Here is a 19290-nt window from a genome sequence, read left to right on the forward strand (position 1 = left end):
TTGTCCTGACAATCACAATATGGGTGCTTGGCAACCAGCATGCCATTTCAATGGTCATAGTGCCCCAAGATCACATAGTCACTATTTGTGACTCTTCGTTGCCAACTTCCAACAAACAAACTCAATGGGGAAGGCAGCAGGAAATTGCAAGTCATAATCATATGACATCAAGCTTAATGACCTCAATTAGAACTGCTGGATCTGCTGTCATGAGTTGGTACAATCATGCAATTTTTTTCACTTTGCAATCATGTTGCTTAGTGATGGAGTTGCTGGTACCAATTGCAGTAGTTAACTGAGGACTTGTTGCATTTTTAGAAATAAAAGAGGATTTTGTGAAGTTCTGCAGTTCAGATTCATCACTTGTCCTTCATTTTCTCATTGTGAATGGGAATTTAGTTATAGAGAGGGATATTTTTTGGGAGGGGGGGCAGTATATGTCCCACCACTCCATCAGCACCTGGGATCCAGTTACAACAGCATCCCTAGGAACACAAACACAAGAGGTTATTCCAGGGTAGCAATAAATTTCAGATGCTTTTGGAGAGTGATTTTCCTGGGTTTCTTCAATGCTGCTGGCATGGTAATTCAAATATCAAGAAGGGATGAGAAGAGAGAAACAATCTACTTCGTGATCTCTAATTTTGTGCAGATGAAAACTCTGGCAGTGATTGATTTTGCTGCTTTAGTATCATGTAGGCCTAGAGAAAGACATGTAAGCAAGGGGCATAGAAATACCTTAAATAATAACAAAAGAACAAAACAAAGCAAAAAGATACATACATTGTTAAAAATACCTAACAAGTGCTTTTAACAAATAAACAAAAACAGAAAAAATAAAGAATATGTTGTTAGAATATTACAGGTAGTCCTTGACTTACTGTAGAACTATTCATTTAGTGACAGAAGTCACAACAGCATTGAAAAAAGTGGCATGACTGTTTTTCACATTTACTACTATTGTAGCATCCCCATAGTCACAGGATCAAAATTCGGATGCTTGGCAATTGGTTCATATTTACGATGGTTGTAGTGTCCCGGGGGTCATGTGATCACCTTTTGCAACCTTCTGATAAGCAAAATCAATGGGGAAGCCAGATTCACTGAACAACTTAACAACTGCTGTGATTCACTTAACCACTGTGGCAAGAAAGATCATAAAAAGGATCAAAACTCACTTAACAACTGTCTTGCTTAACAACAGAAATGTTGGGCTCAATTGTGGTTGCAAATTGAGGACTGCCTATAAACAGTTATATTTCTCTGTATAATTACCTAATGCAAACATTCTACACATACAAGCACACCTAGCCATAATAAAGACATGGAAAATCCATTTGCATCATCTAGCTATCAAATTACATACGCTAGACATAATCAAAATAATAGTATCTTCTGAAAAATTTAGCTTGTGCTGCACAGTCATATTAATATTGTTCACTATTTTCAAGGTACAGGTAGATAGGAATAGCAATAGCACTTAGACTTATATAGCACCTCATAATGTTTTACAGCCAGCATATTGCCCCTAATAAACTGGGTCCTCATTTTACCAACCTCGGAAGGATGGAAGGCTGAGTCAATCTTGAGCCAATGAGAATTGAACTGCTGGCAGTCAGTAGAATTAGCCTGCAATACTGCATGGTAACTACTGTGCCACCATGGCTCATAGATCATATCGATGTCATTGTAATGAGTTAAAATAAACTGAAAAAGGAATGTGGTACTTACAGTTGGAGGATTGACTGAAGAGAGGAGAGAGGGAAAGAGTTTGGGGTTTTTTTATCAGGTGATAAAACTGTTTAAAGATAATGAGTTATAGTTACTGTATGTATTGTAGCAATTCCATAATTACACGGAAAGCACAATGCTTTTCTTGATTGTTAGTGATGGATGAGTTTTAAATTGAAGTAAATCAAACAATTAATGGTATATGTATTGATACTTCCTTTCATATTTCTGCAGAGTGAATGCTCTGCGAAGAGACGGAGGACTTCAGTCCCCAAGCTTGCCAATCCCTTATCTTTTGTGAACTTCAAATTAATTTTTAAAAACCTATTTATTCAAGGTTGACTAAACAGCTAAAATAGGAAAGATCAGACAAATCAGGAGCAAGAAATGAAATATGAGGAAACCAGTATTCTTTGACAAAGTGTCCCAGGGGGTAAGTGTGCTGAATGTAGCCAGTAGGGAAATGATAAGGGCATTTATGCTGGGATAGAAGAAAGCAATTTATCAAGAGTACATGAGCTCTCCAGTGATCACCAGCAAAGAAGATACCAAAGTGCATAAGGAGGAAGAGGTCTCCCTGCAAGAAAATGTTTAAAGCTGACAAAACTGCATTTAAAAAAAAAACAGGAGGTATAATAAAGAAGTCCATTTTGTTAAACATTACGCTTTGTCAAGGATTCTTGAGTCTTTCAGAATAAAAATCAAAAAACAGTTGAATTGATGTTATTTGAATGAAAAGGGGGCAAAGCCAGAGGGATTATTGGGTGAAGTCTTTGTGTATATATGAGCTTGCACGTATGTATTAAAAACATATTTTCAAACAGCAGAATGTTAAGTGAAAGTTAAAAACCGACATTATTTTCAGCTTTTATTTCATTATTTCATTTCATTTCATCTGAACCGAGGTCATTGTAAAAATAGATATTTTCCCTTTTCTGTCCATGTTAAAGATAAAACTATTTAGAGAAAGAGATACTAAATTTATATTCCCAATTATCTACCACACATATACAGAGTGTGTAACAGAATAATAGAGTTGTGTTATGTGTGGTAGATAACTGGGTGTATAAATTTATCTGTTTCTCTAAATAGTTTTATCCTTAACATGGGCAGAAGAGAGAAAATATCTATTGTACAACATAGTCTGCTGAGAAGTTAACAGTATTGTTATTAGTCAGGTATTTGCTATCAGTGCACTTAAATGTGTATTTTGTGCACCTTGTCTTCAATTATTATAATGTAATATGCTCTTTTAATGTAGCCTACAATTGTAGTTTGAACAGTATATTTTAATAGCACTTAGCGATAGCATTTAGACTTATATACCGCTTCACAGCACTTTTACAGCTCTCGCTAAGCAGTTTACAGAGTCAGCATATTGCCCACAACAATCTGAATCCTAATTTTACCCACCTCGAAAGGATGGAAGGCTGAGTCAACCTTCAGTCTGGTAAGATTCGAACTGCCAAATTGTAGGCAGCCGGCAGTACTTCATTCTAACCACTGTACCACCATGGCTCTTACCTTAATAATCTTAACAATAATATTAGATGTTTTAATTTTAATGATAAAAGATTCAATTTAATGTACTGTCCTCATGTCACCATTCTCTTTATTTATTCCTTCTTGCAGCTTTGGACAAGCTTAGCACTCAGCATTTGTACCATCCAACTCAAGTGGAGATTGTACAATCCAACGTTGTGTTCGACATCAGCAGCTTGATGCTATATGGTACTCAGGCTGTGCCTGTGAGACTGAAGATTCTGCTTGATCGACTATTCAGTGTATTGAAACAGGAAGAAGTACTGCACATCCTTCATGGTTTGGGCTGGACTCTTCGCGACTATGTTCGGGGTTACATCCTTCAGGTAGGAACCCTGTTCACAAACAGGTAGATAGTCCCAGGATTTTAAAAAAGCAAAACAAGAGAGACATCTATTTCTTTGCTCAGTGCTTCCCTTAAAATGTATTAGGTATGTTGTATGGAATTGAGGAAAAATAATGTTACCAAAAGTGTGATTTTTTCCCCCCCCTGAATACAGGTAGTCCTCGACTGACGAGCATAATCGAGTCCAACCTTTCTGTTGCTAAATGAGACAATTTTTAAGTGAATTTTGCCCCACTTTACAGCCTTTCTTGCCACAGTAGTTAAGTGAATCCCTGCAGCTGTTAAGTTAGCAACATGGTTATTAAGTTCCAATCTGGGTCCATCACTGGGACCTTTGTCTTCTGAGCTTTTGGACTTATGCTGGAGTCCTTCTTCAGGGACCTTCCCTCGACAGATCAGCTCCAGCATGAATCCAAAAGCTCAGAGGACTAAACCTCTGGTTCCGGTGACCGACCCAAATTGAATCCCGCAGCATTATCCTGGGACACGTATATTAGCCTTCACTCGTGGTGATTAAGTGAATTGGGTTTCCATTGTCTTTGCTTGTCAGAACATTGCAAGAGGTGATCACGTGACCCAAGGACACTGCAATTGTCATGGATATGAGCTAGTTGCCAAGGGTTGGAATTTTGATCACTTGTCCATGGGGCGATAACAATTGTAAGAGTGAAAAATGATCACAATTCACTTTTTTTTAGTGCCCTTGTAACTTTGGTCATTAAATGAACTGTTGTAAGTCGAGAACTACCAGTAGTTTTAAAAATTCACCAAAACATTTCTCCTGTACATTTTTACTGCATAGCAAGAATTAAATGACTTAAAAACACCTTTAGGATTTCGATGTTTCATTCTGAAATTGGTACAATTCCTAGCCCTCCCACATGAATTGAAAATAAATATTATTTAAAATAATACATCAAGAACGATAGGGTTAGCTAAACATTGTCCTTATGATAAATCCATTTATGAATATTATTCATTTTTAACTATAAGATTTTCAGAATAGTTTACTTCCATATCAGGGAAAGTAATGAGCAGCATTTATTGGCTATTATCTGAGATATGGACTGTGCCACAATTGTATTCCATTTGAATATCCTGGTTACTTATGCTTTATGCTTAAATGTGATGGCAGGAAACCGATTGCCCTTATTTATAAAGTATGCAAGATTTAGGATGCATTTGTGTACAGTTACCTGAAAGAAAGTCTCGCTGGTCTTCTGATTAGGTATGCATAAGCCTACATTGTTAAAATCCCGCAATACTGTACACTAAATTGAAAAACACAAACTATAGCCAAATTGTGAATTGGCATTTTTGAAATTAACTTCAGGTACGCAAGTATAAAACTGAATGCTCAAAGGAAAGCAAAATAATCAAATTATTATCTATAATTGCATATTATATTTTTAAACAGAACACAGTGATTGCAAAAACAATAACATCCTGTGTTTAAATAATCACTGTGTTTGGAGGTAATGTAAAACCATGGTTTAATGTTTCAGAAATAAGCATTTCTCTAAGCTTGCATGCTTTGCTGTAATGCATGTACATGGTAGAGATTGGAAACTTCTGTTTTAGATTATCTGGAGCTTAGTCTGTAGCCTGAGCTCTAAGCTGGTTCAGTTTGAACAATTTGGCCAACTATGTTTTAGCTACAAGTGCCCTTGGCTTACTTTTAAGTTACCTTGTCATCCAAATAGAGTGCAGTAGTTATTTCTAACCAGAATAATCCAGAAAAAGATTAAAATAAAACATTGGTTCTTTTTCTATCTTATTCTTGCCAAATTAAGCCATTGTGCCATATTTGAGATGACACAGAAATTTATAAACAAGTTGTGTTTGCAAGCCTGAACCCACAAAACACACCTCTGGCACATTCACATCTGAACTAAAATTACCTAAGGGTGCATCATCGGAATGCAGCCTATGTGTGTTTTACTGAAAACCAGCAATTTCATTAGCTACAGCTTAGGGTTATGCTTGAACTGAGAATGACTAGAGCAGTGATGGTGGACCTTTTCGGTACCAAGTAGCCAAATTGAAACATGTTCGCACGCATGTAAACATGGGCACCGGAGCGTCAGAAACCCGAAGACCAGCTGGTGATGGCGCACATGCCTACTGAGAGGGTTCCACATACATACATACATACATACATACATACATACATACATACATACATACATCCTAATAACATGGTCTACTATTAGATGTTGATATAAGTATTTGATTTGAATGACCAGAATTTGTTATAAGTTAGGAAGCCTTTTTTTGTTTTAAAGAAAATATTTCTGATCAATTTATATTTAGAAAGATAAATTTAGAAAGAGAATGAGCAATGCTTTGGATGTTCTAGCTTTAAATGCATATCTCCAAAATACAATAGAGGGATAGAGTCCACTTCTTCAGAAAGCACACTTTTGATCTGTTGGGGAAGCATGTTGAGGTGTATTTAACTCCATGACATTTTACTAAGACTGACATAGCCTTGTTTTTGCTGTATACTCTCTTATATATTCCAAATCTGATTTTTTTTAGTAAAAGTGAAACTGCAGCCAGAGGAATGTAAACTTAAAATAAGGGTACTAGTTTCATCATAAAGATCAAATGATTGGTTTGTTCCTAATAACATTTGCCTTTTGTTTTTATCCTAATTCTATAATTATATTTCTCAGTTTTGGATGAGCTGAGCTTATCTCATAAAAACTAATAAGCATGTTAGAGGGGATACTTTATTAATAACCTTTCAAGTCTTTAATCAGTTGGCAGTTGTTTACACGTAAATTAGGTGTAACTCTTTTTTCATTGTGTGAAAACATAAGTAGGTGCATTCCCATACACTTTAGATTCAAATATATCATTTCTGCTCACAGATGTACAGTTTTCTCTTAAACAATGCCATGTGTCCCTGTGTATTATAAATTCTTAGGGACTAAATAATTGTTGCTTAAAAGGTGAAGGAAAAGACTAAGGTAAAGGTTCCCCTCTCAAATATGTGCTAGTTGTTCCCGACTCTAGGGGACGGTGCTCATTTCCGTTTCAAAGCCAACATGACTAAATGCCGAAGGCGCACGGAATACTATTACCTTCCCCCAAAGGTGGTTCCTATTTTTCTATTTGCATTTTTACGTGCTTTCAAACTGTTAGATTGGCAGAAGCTGGGATAAGTAATGGGAGCTCACTCCGCTATGTGGTGCTAGGGAATTGAATTGCCGAACTGCCGACTTTCTGATTGACAAGCTCAGCATCTTAGCCACTGAGCCACCACGTCCCAATAAATCCTGATGAATGGATTTGGTTTTTACACAGGCTTTAAAAATGCTATTTTTTTCCAGATGAAAAGTTCAACACCCTACAGTTATATTATATAACTCCTGCATGAAAAAAGAAGTTTGTACTGAGCAAATGTTGCAGGAACAAGCCAATACTTTATTTTTAAGATACCTAGTAGAATGGCTGTGCACAAGTAGAGCAGATTTGCAGACAGTTAGTTTAGTTAATTTGTTTCAACAATAATAGGCAAGATGACATCTTAAAATTAAATATCATTTTAGCAATATTCAGGTGTTTGAATTCATTATCCCTCTCCTGTGAGCTTTCCAAAAGTTCCCCAATCCACGTAGTCCTTGACTTACAACCATCCATTTGGCGACTATTCAAAGTTACAACAGCACTGAAAAAAGTGACTTGTAACTATTTTTCACACTTACGACCATTGCGGTTCCCCAGCTGGATCATGTGATCCAAATGGTCATGTGGTCATGTGATCCAAATTCCGATGCTTGGCAACTGACATGTATTTATGACGGTTGCAGGGAGCCAGGGTTATATCTTTTGCGAGCAAAGTCAGTGAGGAAGCCAGAATCATTGAACAACTGTGTTACTAATTTATCAACTGCATAGAGTCACTGAACAACTGTGGCAAGGAAGGTCATTAAATGCAAACCTCACTTAACAACTGTTTTGCTTTATAAAAGAACTTTTGGGCTCAGTCGTGGCCCTAGTTTAAGTACCTGTATGTGAGCTTTTCCATCCTGTGTCTTTTTCTAAGATATCAGTATTGACAATGCAGTGCAGTAAGGAGCTGATGTTCCCTTTTTCTAGCAGGCTTTAAGTTAGAACTGCACCATGGAATGAATCCACAAGTAAATTGTTCTCTCAGCTTTGTGGTAATGTCTACAAGGCAAAGTTATCAACTATGAGTCACACAGCTGAGTAGTGCAAAGCTCTACAAAACACCATCAGGTTAGAGGTCAGTTTATTTGGGTAAAGATAAATCATACTGTAGCCTTCAAGGCTTCAGAATGATTATTAGATGCAGTAACTCTTTGTGGAATATTAATTCAGCTGAAAAAGAGAATAATTATCGAGGCAAGTTAAAACAGCTATAGAAGGCTTACCACATATTAACTTGGTTAGCAGCTGGCTTGCAGGCAAAGTTGCTGGGCAAATGAAGGAATATGGTAAGTGACCGAGGTAAGTGCAGTTATTACTTATGTTCTCAAATATTCTGCATTAGTAATTTGGAAATAAAAAAGAATCATATTGGTTTATTCCTGTAGAGAATAATACGTAAAAAAAAGAAGCTCCACTATTACAAATGTTTACTATCTTTTATTCTTTTTAAAAGCAGCAAGCACATCTATAAATCATACACCAAACTGTTCATTTATTATACTTACTTATAATCAGCTTATTTTTTTTCCCATTCAATTAAACTCTCAAGCAGATCCAAAATCCTCAGTTGTTTGAGCATTGGCAGCGCTTTAAATTTCAGTAAAACTAGGTTTACACATACACAACATTTTCTTAAATCTAAGCAAAAGCTAATAAAACAGAAATGCGGCCATCCAGAGTTGCTTCAATGGTGAGATGGGTGGCATATAGATTTAATAAATAATTAATAAATAAACTTACATTGCTTTTTTCTACAAAATACTTCCATTCACCAAAGAAGGAATGAAGGTCAGTGTGAAGTTTCTTCTTTTTAATACCTTGAGATATATTCTAATGAAAGCCAATGTAGTATAGTGGTTAAGAGACCAGGTTAGAAACTGGGAGACTGTGAGTTCTAGTCTCACCTTAGACACAAAGCCAGCTGCATGACTTTGATCCAGCCCCTTTCTCTCAGCCCTACAAAAAAAGAAATGGCAAACTGATATACTTCTGAAGCCTTTCCAAGGAAACTGCAGGGATTTGTCTAGGCAGTTGCCAGATGTCAACGTTGATTAAAAGCACGCACATCTTCCAATGGGAAAGATCCCTGTCTGAAATAACAGATAGCTATTGCCAATCAGAATATACAATACTGGGCGACTGGGTCAAATAATCCATGCACAACGTAGACTATTTTGAAATCTGGTCTGCCAGGAAAGTTTTATAATAATTGATTATGTAATTCCCAAAAAGTTTTACACTCAGATGGGATTGTGCTCCCAAAAGAAGTTATCACGATTTTATACATTCCTTGATGACTCAGCCATTAAAGACACTGAGCTTGTCAGCTGGAAAGCTCACAGACTGGATTTGAGACCTCAGCAGTAACCTTATAGGGTTACTTGTCCCAACTCCTGCTCACCTACCAGTTCGAATATATGCAAATGTGAGTAGAGAAATAGGTACCACTTCAGTGGGAAGGTAACAGAATTTGTGTGCCTCGGCATATAGTCATTCTGGCCACATGATCACAGAAGGTTCTTCAGACAATGCTGGCTCTCTTCCCTAAGAAATGGAGATGAGCACGCCCCCTAGAGTTGAGCGTGACTGGACAGAGGAAACCTTCCCTTTAACGTGGATTTGGAAAAGTTGCAAAATAAGAGAGAGATTGGGTGATCTTTTCCAAAATGGAAATTTAAAGGGCTTTCATATATAGAAGTCCAGAGTATTCAGGTTATCAATATCAGCTGAGTACCAACAGTATATCGAGCTGTCCTATTATGCTGTCTTTGGGGATTTAGACTATAGCACAAGGTCTTATAAAATAGTGAACTTTTTCCTGGCACCTCAAAAGTTCTAGCAAAAAGTTGGCACTGCCCCACCTTTCAATCTACTCTGACAGCCCAACTATGCCTTTGTCTTATATCTTCATGCCAAGCAACTAAACACAAAGACAACACAAGGTAGCATGTACTGTATATGCACACCACAATGCTCTTCTATGCCTTCCCATACTGCCATACAAAATCTTTGTGAGGAAAGGGTCTTAATTACACTATAATTTGGTTTCCCCTTTCTGCATCTTTTTGAGAATATCTTTGGTAGCATATATGATACAAAGTAGAGATTGACTTTTAAGGCTTGAAGACTTTTGAAAAACTGAAAAAATATAGCTATGTACATGCATGACTGGAAATATTCCTGATATATATCGAAAACAGTGTTGCTCATTATAAAAGCCCTAAGTAGGGTTGGGCTAAATTCAATCTTGCATGGCCTTTAATAATTTTTTCCCCTTAATATTCTTGCAATCCATTGATGTGCTTTAAATTTATGAGGCAAAAGTGCCTGCTCAGGTATTTTTTAACTGCTAAAGCATAAAGTCCAATTATTGGGGCAAAACCTGTTATTGAAATCCATACTTAAGCCAAAAATATGTGTGTTTCTTCCCTCACCTGTGCCATTTTTTAAAAACAATATTACTCAGCTATTGGTATCCTAGCTGGGCATAAATGTATACTTTTATTTTGAAATAATTCTATGTTTAGAATTTTAGAAAGTAATCTTACTGTGGGTCCAGAGTTAAAAATGGAAGTGTTCATTGTATCTGAATAGAGAACCCACCCCTATTACAAAGTAAACCAAATAAAAAAAAATATTGGTACAGGTTCGTGATACTATTTTTATAAAATAAAAGGAATTGGATGCAAAGTTAATGTTTTATTTGCTACCTTTTCTAAAATTTGGTATATAGGAATAGATTTGCAAACAAACAAAAATCTATCAGGCTGTTTTGATATGATTAGCACATAGAAATTGAATTGATAATGTAAGCAAAATAGACCCTAAGCAAAATAGACCCAAAGGTACTTTTTCAAAAGTCAACAGGAGTTTGTTTTTCCTTGAAGACGTTTTGCTTCTCATGAAATTCAGTTCTGACTGAAATACATTATGCAAACTCTTTATTTGGATGTGTTCTAAGAAAATCTGAATCCCCTTAAAGCCTGTATGAACCATTTTCATTGGAATGTTTTAAACATGAAGGTCAGTGCAGAAATTTGAGTGAAACAATTATTTTGTAAGTCATGTGATTTCTCAATTGTTACGCTTACATAACATGGTCTATTGGTTAGACCTGAACTTTTCTTGATTTTTTTTCTTTCATAAATTCTTGAACTAGTTTAATTTACTGTCACCGGTTCTGGTTTTAGATAATTATTAAACCTCGGACCATATAGATCCCCCTGCTAAGGGACTTAAGAGAATCTCTTTTGCCATCTTTCTAGCATCCATTGATTGACTTTTCCTTGATGTCTAAGGGGTGGGAGGGGTGTCATTTTCCTTCCAGCAGAAAACTTTTAGTGAGATGCTAGTGTCTGTCTTGTGCAGGAGTAATCAACCTTTTTATACCTACTGCCCACTTTTGTATCTCTGTTAGTAGTAAAATTTTCTAACCGCTCACTGGTTCCACAGTAATGGTAATTTTATGAAAACCTAATGAAAATTTTTAAATAATGCTATGAATTTTTTTTAAAAAGTCAATTAAATTTTAAAAAAGGGAAAGTGCTTCAGTATCAGACAAAACCCCTACCGCCCACCATGAAATCTGGAACGCCCACTAGTGGGCGGTACGGACCAGGTTGACTACCACTGGTCTTGTGTAATAATAAGAAAAACAGTGACGTGTGACTGTCTCTTATTAGAAGGAGTAACTGTCATTAACACTTACTGTCATTCTCAAAGCAGACTGAGTAGTACATCTCTAAAAGTTTTAGGGAATTAAACACTTGTATTCTGAATATATGGAAAGCTTATGTGCTCATACTATACAGTAATTAAAATTGTTTTGCATTGTAAGATTTAAAGGGTCAGTAGGCCTGAAAAATTGCATTTTTGTTATACAGTAAATAATTGCCAAATCCTAAAATTGCAAGGTTCTTTCTGCTTTCCTAATTCTTATTTTTTTTAAAATGTTTTGAACCCCCACATGTTGTAGAAAATGTTGTAGAAAATATGGAAATGTATGTGTGTGAGAGAGAGAAAGCATAATGTGAGAGCTGAACCAGTTAAAAATGGGGGGATTGTGATGTCAAATTTGTACCCCCAACCTTTGGCATACATGCTCATACATTTTAGTGCTTATTTTGAAGTACTATGTTACTCAAACACATTGTCTTCCTTGTGTTATGTTTCATGTACGGTGAAAGCATTTTCTTCATCTTTTTTGGACAAGGATTTCTAACATATGTAGTTATCATAGAAAATTAAAAGGCAGAATGTTCCAGAGCACTATGGATTTTATAGCAGTATGACATTCATAGCACTATGAATTTTTATTAGTATTCTTTGTTATATTGTGCATGATAAACTTGATGAAGCTCATCCTAAGTCATAATTTTGTCATGACATAATATTTTCACCTTGGTTTCATGGTCCTTGTCCTCGTCATTTTGGACAGGAGCTTGAACAAGATGTTGATGGCCATTTTGATCTGATAGAAGCAGTCACAATAAGTTCCAAGTACAAAGTAAGTGAGAGTTGAGAAGTAAAAGTAGATTTATTTATGTGGCTTAACATACTTTTCCTTCTATGTTGATTTTAATTATTTGGATGGTTGGTCCAACATTTCTATATGCTAAGTCCTTAGAAGGACTGTTTTCCTGAGGTCTTCTCATAGTGATGTGTTTTAACCCTCGGTATCACAAGGATTGTCTGGCTGCCATTGTGGAAGAATTAGTTGACTCTATATCATTACCCAGGGGACGCCTGAGTGTAGGATTACTACATTCTTTGAAGAGACTTTTCCTTGTTCTCTAGCAAAAATAGAACTATACAACACAATGACAAATATGTGAGTGAAGACAGAAAAGAGTTTTTCCTGGAAAAGGTTCAAATAAATTTGGCAGGAATAAGTTTGGCGTGTTTCCAGAACTTCACTGTATTGACTACTCTGACACAAATTACATTCTAGTGAATTTTTTTTTAGTGTAAAATGAATTCTTACAGGAAATGATCAATCTCTAAATAGTAAATTTGCAAAAAGCAAATTTGAATAAAGTGAGGAATATAGATAGATATGTAGATGTAGATATAGATGAAAGGGAGAAGCAGAGGCAAGTGCATACATAATATACATACATACGTACATATGTACGTATGTAGATATGCCTTTGCTTCTCCCATTCTCCTTTGCAGATGACTCTTGGTGGGTTACATAAAATATCCATATGCAATTGCAATTGTATAATACAAAGCAAAAGTATTAGAAACACCAAGAACTTTCCTGGTGTCTGGTCTCTGAATGACAATAGAGAGGCCCAATTTGATGTAGTGGTAAAGGCATTGGACCAGAAATGAGGAAATTAAGTTCTAGTCCTGTCTTAGTCATGAAAGCTGGCTGGGTGACTTTGAGCCACTTTCTCAGCCCAATCCACTTCTTAGAGTTGTTGTTGTGGAGGAAATATGAAGAGAAAGGTGTTCCCCCTTTGAGTTATCTAGAAAAATAATAAAGGCATGATTAAAAAATATTTTTTTAAAAACCTTTTCTCTCTTTATAATCCAGAAAGAATGTTCACTTACCAAATAGAATTTTCTTATCCTGCTGCTCAGAAAATCTCTCTGTAGCTGCAAATTAATACACATCCGAAAGTACAGAAGCCATTTCAGATCAGGCTGAGCCAGCAAGAATCACTAGGACTGAAGGAGAAAAATGGTCACACATGTTTTGGAGACCATTTGGGGGGGAAATTGCTTGTGGAAAAAGAAAATAAACTATAGTCCCTAGAACCTAATTCTTCAATTCCCATAGATTGAAAATCTCTTAACCATGATTTTATGTTGGAATACAATGTATTTGAATACAAAATATCACTATATCAGAGACCTTGGCAGATCTTAGGGAAATTCATTAACAAAAAGTACAGATAGTCCTCATTTATGCTACCGCAATTGGGACTGGCAACTCTGTTGCTCATTGAAGTGGTTGCTAAATGGGATATCGGGTGATCATGACTTTATTTTCCTTTTCTCCACCCCCTCACTCCCCCCCCACGCTTTTGGAATTCTCCCTCCAGTTCTGGAATAGCTAGCATGAAATTTACTTTGAAATGCTCTCCCTGTTGCTGGATAATTAATAAGAAAAGAAATAATATTTGCATTTGCCTTCATTGGAGATTACAAGAGAGCAAGAAAGCAAAAAATGTGGAATACACATCAAAAGCAATGCACTGGCACAGGCAGTCTGGAGCGCGTAGCACAAACGTGCTTGTGTATTTCCCATTGTGTGCCTAATTACTCTTTTGTAATCCCTTCCTCCCCCATCTTTCTCCTTTACAAGTGGGAAAGAAAGAAAAAACATGGATCAATCACAGGACAGCAAATACTGTACTACCTGTAATGGTGATTGAGAAACAGCACCATCATAACTTCAAACGGTCATTGAATGAGACAATTGGTAAGCAAGGACTATCTGTACAATTTGTCCACTCAGAAAACCAAATAATGAAAGTAATTAACAAAGTGAGTAATCTCTGCCTTGCAAGAAACGAAGGGACATTTACAGTATTCTTGTAAATGTAATTCAAGATTTACGATTGGGGGGGGGATCTGACTACGTTGTGCACACACCTTCTAGCCTTGCATCTATATTTCATGGATGGAGAGGAGAATAGGGGTTAAGAGAAGTGAGATGTTACTGTGGACCAGACTTCAGAGGAACTCCTTCTCCCTGGTCCTTGAAAGTCCCTTTGGGGCCCAGCCCTGTTACTTCAACATGGTCCTATTTAATGCTTAATGCATCAATCTCAAATATTGAGCCAACTTAATAAAATTTAATGCAGTTGAACCAGTTCCTCAAATGAATTTTCACTTTCTTCCAAATGACGCTGAAAAGATTTTACTATAATAATAACTTTTGTGAGAAAGAAAAAGAAAAGATTTGCACAAAGCTTTCAAGCTCCAAGGATTCTTGAGCAACTAGAGTAAAGTAGAGACAGAGAAAGCTTTTTTAATATTTTATGTTTCTACCAAATCTTGGCCATGGTTTGAAAACCAGTCTGGCTTTTACTGCTATTACAATGTGTAGCTTTTGTCACTCAAGAATTCATAATAATCTGTTTTTGTTTTTTTTAAGTATTGCATTTTGCCTGTAGAAAACCAGAGATTTTTACTTAGGATAGTTTATTTATGCAGGTTGACAACATAGTTCTAGTGTGTGGTTTTGTGAGGAGGAAAAAACCTGGGCACAAATTGTATATAGTCCTTTGAGAATTAATTCTTACCAGATTACACTGTAAATAAAGTTAACTGTCATAAAATAAACACAATTGTGGTGTGTGCCATGTGTTTTATAATTATTTTGTGGCTTCTTTTTTGTTTGTTTGTTTGTTCTTAGTGAATGGAAACATTCTGATAGTTCTGTGATGAAGTTTATATGTTACAGAAGTAAATTATAGTTAAACAATCAGTCAAATAGACATGTGAATTGGGTTAAGTGAATTTCTTTCCCTGTTTTTCTTCTTTATCTAGTTTTTTTTTACTTACCTTCTAACCATTTCTATAGCTGACCTTGAGAAAGTATGCTCCCCCACCCCAAATCCGGGATTTGTCTTTGCTATTGCTGAATGTTCAACAGTGAAACAACATTTTTTAAAAATTAAAATGTACTGTATTTGTGATCACTGTTGATCACTAACTTGCTCTGCAGTCCAAGAAAGGCCATTCCTAATTCAAGCATATTCATTATGTTCCTTTTCAGGTAAGTGTTGGCATAGGGTGTATTTTCTATCTCTCAATAGTCAAACTGAGAGGATGGATGCCATGCTGGGCCCAGTATCTTTTCTAGGGTAAAGGTAGCAGCAAGGCACGTAGCCTGGCCTTTGCCTGAAGCTGAGTTGACTTACAACAACCCAGACCATTCTTCTATTTGCATGCCACTTTTCAGCCTTGTGCCGCTCCTGTAGTGTAAAACTTCCTCATCCTTCAGAATTCCTTGTCCCAAACAACACAACTCTTCTTCAAAGAAAGAAGGATTTTCCTATAGCTTTCTACAAAAGAAACAACTCCCACCCTCACTGTTGTTGTCCTACATAACTTCTATTTTTGGATAGCAGATTTATTGGATTTTTCCCTGTAGATATACAAGTCAGCCCAGATGCTTTTCATTTACAGCTTTGAACTACAGTGAAGATGCTATAGTGTACAAATAAGACCCTACTATACAATGAAGATACCACTTTTCCACCACACCATCCCCAATGCTAGAATTTGCATGCTCTGTGGTCTTGCATTTTGTTTTACTCTATTGCTCCTTACCAACTTGGTAAGCTGGGGAAAACCAGCTTACCAACTAGCTGGGGAAAACCCAGGAAATCTGGACTCATGTTATAAAGATCTTTAAAGGTTTTTCTCTAGTCTTTTTACTTACCTTCTAAACATTTCCATAGCCAATCTTGAGACAGTATTTCCCCCTGGAATTTGTCTTTGCTATTGTTGAATGTTCAAAATAAGAGTGAAACAACTTTTTTTTAAAAAAAAATTATACATACAAATTGGTGTTAAAATATTTTTGTGATCACTGTTGATCACCTTGAATTGGACTTGGAAGCAGACTGGCAACCAGTGCAGTTCCCGTAACAGCAGTTTTACTGGATCTAGCTCCTCCATGAAGAAAGAGTAAAGAAAGAAGTAAATAGAAAGAGAAATAGTGTAAAGGTAATGTAAAGTGTAAAGACTAGAAGGGGCAAGGAAAAAGCAGATATTCTGGGATGAAACTAATGTGTTGCACAGTGTTACTGAAGTATCAACTGCTCCTTCTACCCAAAAGCAAGACATTTTCAGCCTATTGTGTTTCATGGGTGAGAGAAAGATATAGAAAATTTGAGCTGTGCTTTTACTATAAATATGACTTGCATTGAAGGCTTCACAATTGCTGATTTCTTTGCAAGTGGCTTTTCTTATTCTTGAAAAAAAACTAGCTTATTAAAAAATGTCCTTGAATCCTTAACAGCAAGTTTTCTCCTTCTATTAACCACTGGGGGGGTGGGGCAGGGGAAGTCTGGCACTCAGGAAACTGTTGAACTCTGTCTTGGATTGGCTACAAAACAACAAACAAAAACCCACCTATGAATTATACAAAAACTTGTAGTTGAAGTGATAGAACTGATTAAGATGACATTATTAAAATGATTAAAATCATGGCAATAAACCAGTATTGGGAGAACATTTATTCTGATTACTTGACAATTATCTCCCATGTAGTGGATATTTGCACATCAAAACTGTACAATAATAATAATTTCATATGCTCCTGACTACTGAGCATTTTGCTATTTATTTAAAACAAGAAAACAAAAAATAACAGATGGCAGAATGGCAAAACCGGATAGGAACAAAGGATATTATATGCAGAGTCAAGCCAATGATGATTACCTTTGCAGTATGGTAGAAAAAAGGTACAAGCATTTGTTTCCAATGGAACTCAAGTGTATAGATAAAATAGGTTAACTTGGACACATTTTTAATTCCCAGCAGTAAAGCAATAAATTGAATTTTGCCTTATTTTAGTTCTGTGCATCACGGAGCTCTGATTTCACTCCATATCTCTGGAGCTTTAGAATTTTAGACAAGTTCTTTTCTTGACCACTGATAGAGAAGGAAAGATGGGAACAACTTAAAAAAATCTAATTCACTAGTATGTAGAATTGTGACATTGCTATTTCAAAGCTGGGAGTATTATTACTTTAAATTTGGATAAAAATTATCCTAAAACAACACCACGTTGCTAGCATTTCCCTGTCTGAAATTTAACAAACAAGCATTTGTTTGTTAAACAAATTTGGCAAGCTTGATTCCATCATACAGGTGGTATCCTTTTACCTCATAGGATTTTCTTCTGCTGAAAATGAGAGCAAAACAAAATAGTTACTATATATATATATATATATATATATATATATATATATATATATATATATATATATATATATATATATATATATATCATAAAAGCAAATTAGATAAATCAAACAGTTCCAGCCTGTTTGGACTGGACATCACACTGGGTATTTTATGGTTCATTCAGGAGAAATCAATACCGAGAGTTCTGGACAAACCTATAAACTGAATCCTAAGGAATGTGGAAATCTCTACTTGAAACTAGGCTTAGATGAAACTACTTTTAAAAGTACTTTAAAAATCTTCAGTGGTCAGTACATTGTCGCAAACATGCTTTTTCAAAAGGCAACTGGACTATGTTTTTTTGCCTGAGAAATAAGAAAACATTTTGCTTTTCATCCAAGAAGCTTCATCAGTTCTGGCTGGATGAGAAGTGAGGGAGGAATGGAAGGGTTAGTTTTGACTAACTTGAACTAACTAGAATCATCAGAATTAATCCTTCCATTCCCCCCACCCCCCACCAACCAACCAGAATTGATGAAGCTTCTTGGATGAGAAGCAAAACGTTATCTTCTTCCTCAAGGAAAAAAATATATATAGTCCAATTGCCTTTTGAAAAGGCACCTTTGATACAACTATGATCTGGATGACTGAGAATCTCCATAGACATTTGGTCAAAACATGGTTGACCCCAAATTTAGATTCTGAGCGTCTGGTGACATTCTTAATTGGAATAGAATGGAAAATAGACATAATGCCTTGGCTATGCTGCATTATCAGCATTTCGTGATTGAATGCCATTATTTTGGAGAAAACACCAGTTGTCTCTAAAACTATATCTCAGGATGGCTGATCCTTGTAGAAATCAAAAGTTTACCCCAAAGCAGCATGCCACTGTGTGTATGGAAACTGTTGCTATGGATGAAAATAAAGATGATTTGCTAGCTTGGTTTTTGATGGTGATCATGACATCACTCAACAGTGATATGATTGATAATTGCTCCTGGCATCACTGAACTCAATGAAGAATGATTGGTAAGAAGAGGCAGTTCTGTGCTTCAGGGAAACCATGAGAGAACTAACTTAAGGATGATCATTCATTCTTATAAGATTGGGAGCATGAAGGAACTTTTAAACAATTTCTAGGCATTTCTATAGATACAGATGTTATCTTCTGCTGTGGCATTTCCTGACCACAAAAGCAACTGAAACATATGGACTTTCTCTAACAGCTAAAGAACAAACATGCTACCCATTCTAATTTTTTTTAAATCCGTAAAGTAGAACACAGTATCATGCTTCAATAGTTGTGGGAATAAGTCCTGCTGGAAGAACTTTCTTTTGGAAATAAAAAAGCCAGTTTGTTAAGTGATGTTGGATAAGTTCAGTGTTTACTCAGATGCCAAGAGATGTGTGTGCCAGATGTATATTACCCTAAATGCCAAAAACATTGATCATGCTAGAATTTACCAAGGGCAAGAAAAAAGTTTGTGTGCTATCTCACATGTGTTCTTGTATTAAACATTAGTGATCTGGCAACACAAAAACCGAATGCTAATATCTGAATGTTATTCTTCCAGATATATCTCTACCTTGAAAAAAAATGAGGTTTTAACAAT

General features: G+C 36.0%; 1 protein-coding gene across 1 annotated transcript in view; it reads left to right on the forward strand.

Annotated features, from left to right (window-relative positions):
- BNC2 (basonuclin 2) overlaps positions 1–19290 on the forward strand; it is a 285256-nt gene that overhangs the window by 174174 nt on the left and 91792 nt on the right. Inside the window, 1 exon segment of the mRNA XM_032213999.1 lies at positions 3364–3599. Within this exon segment, the coding sequence (XP_032069890.1) occupies positions 3364–3599 (236 nt within the window).

This window comes from Thamnophis elegans, chromosome 3 (assembly GCF_009769535.1).
Source record: "Thamnophis elegans isolate rThaEle1 chromosome 3, rThaEle1.pri, whole genome shotgun sequence".
Lineage (NCBI taxonomy): Eukaryota > Metazoa > Chordata > Lepidosauria > Squamata > Colubridae > Thamnophis > Thamnophis elegans.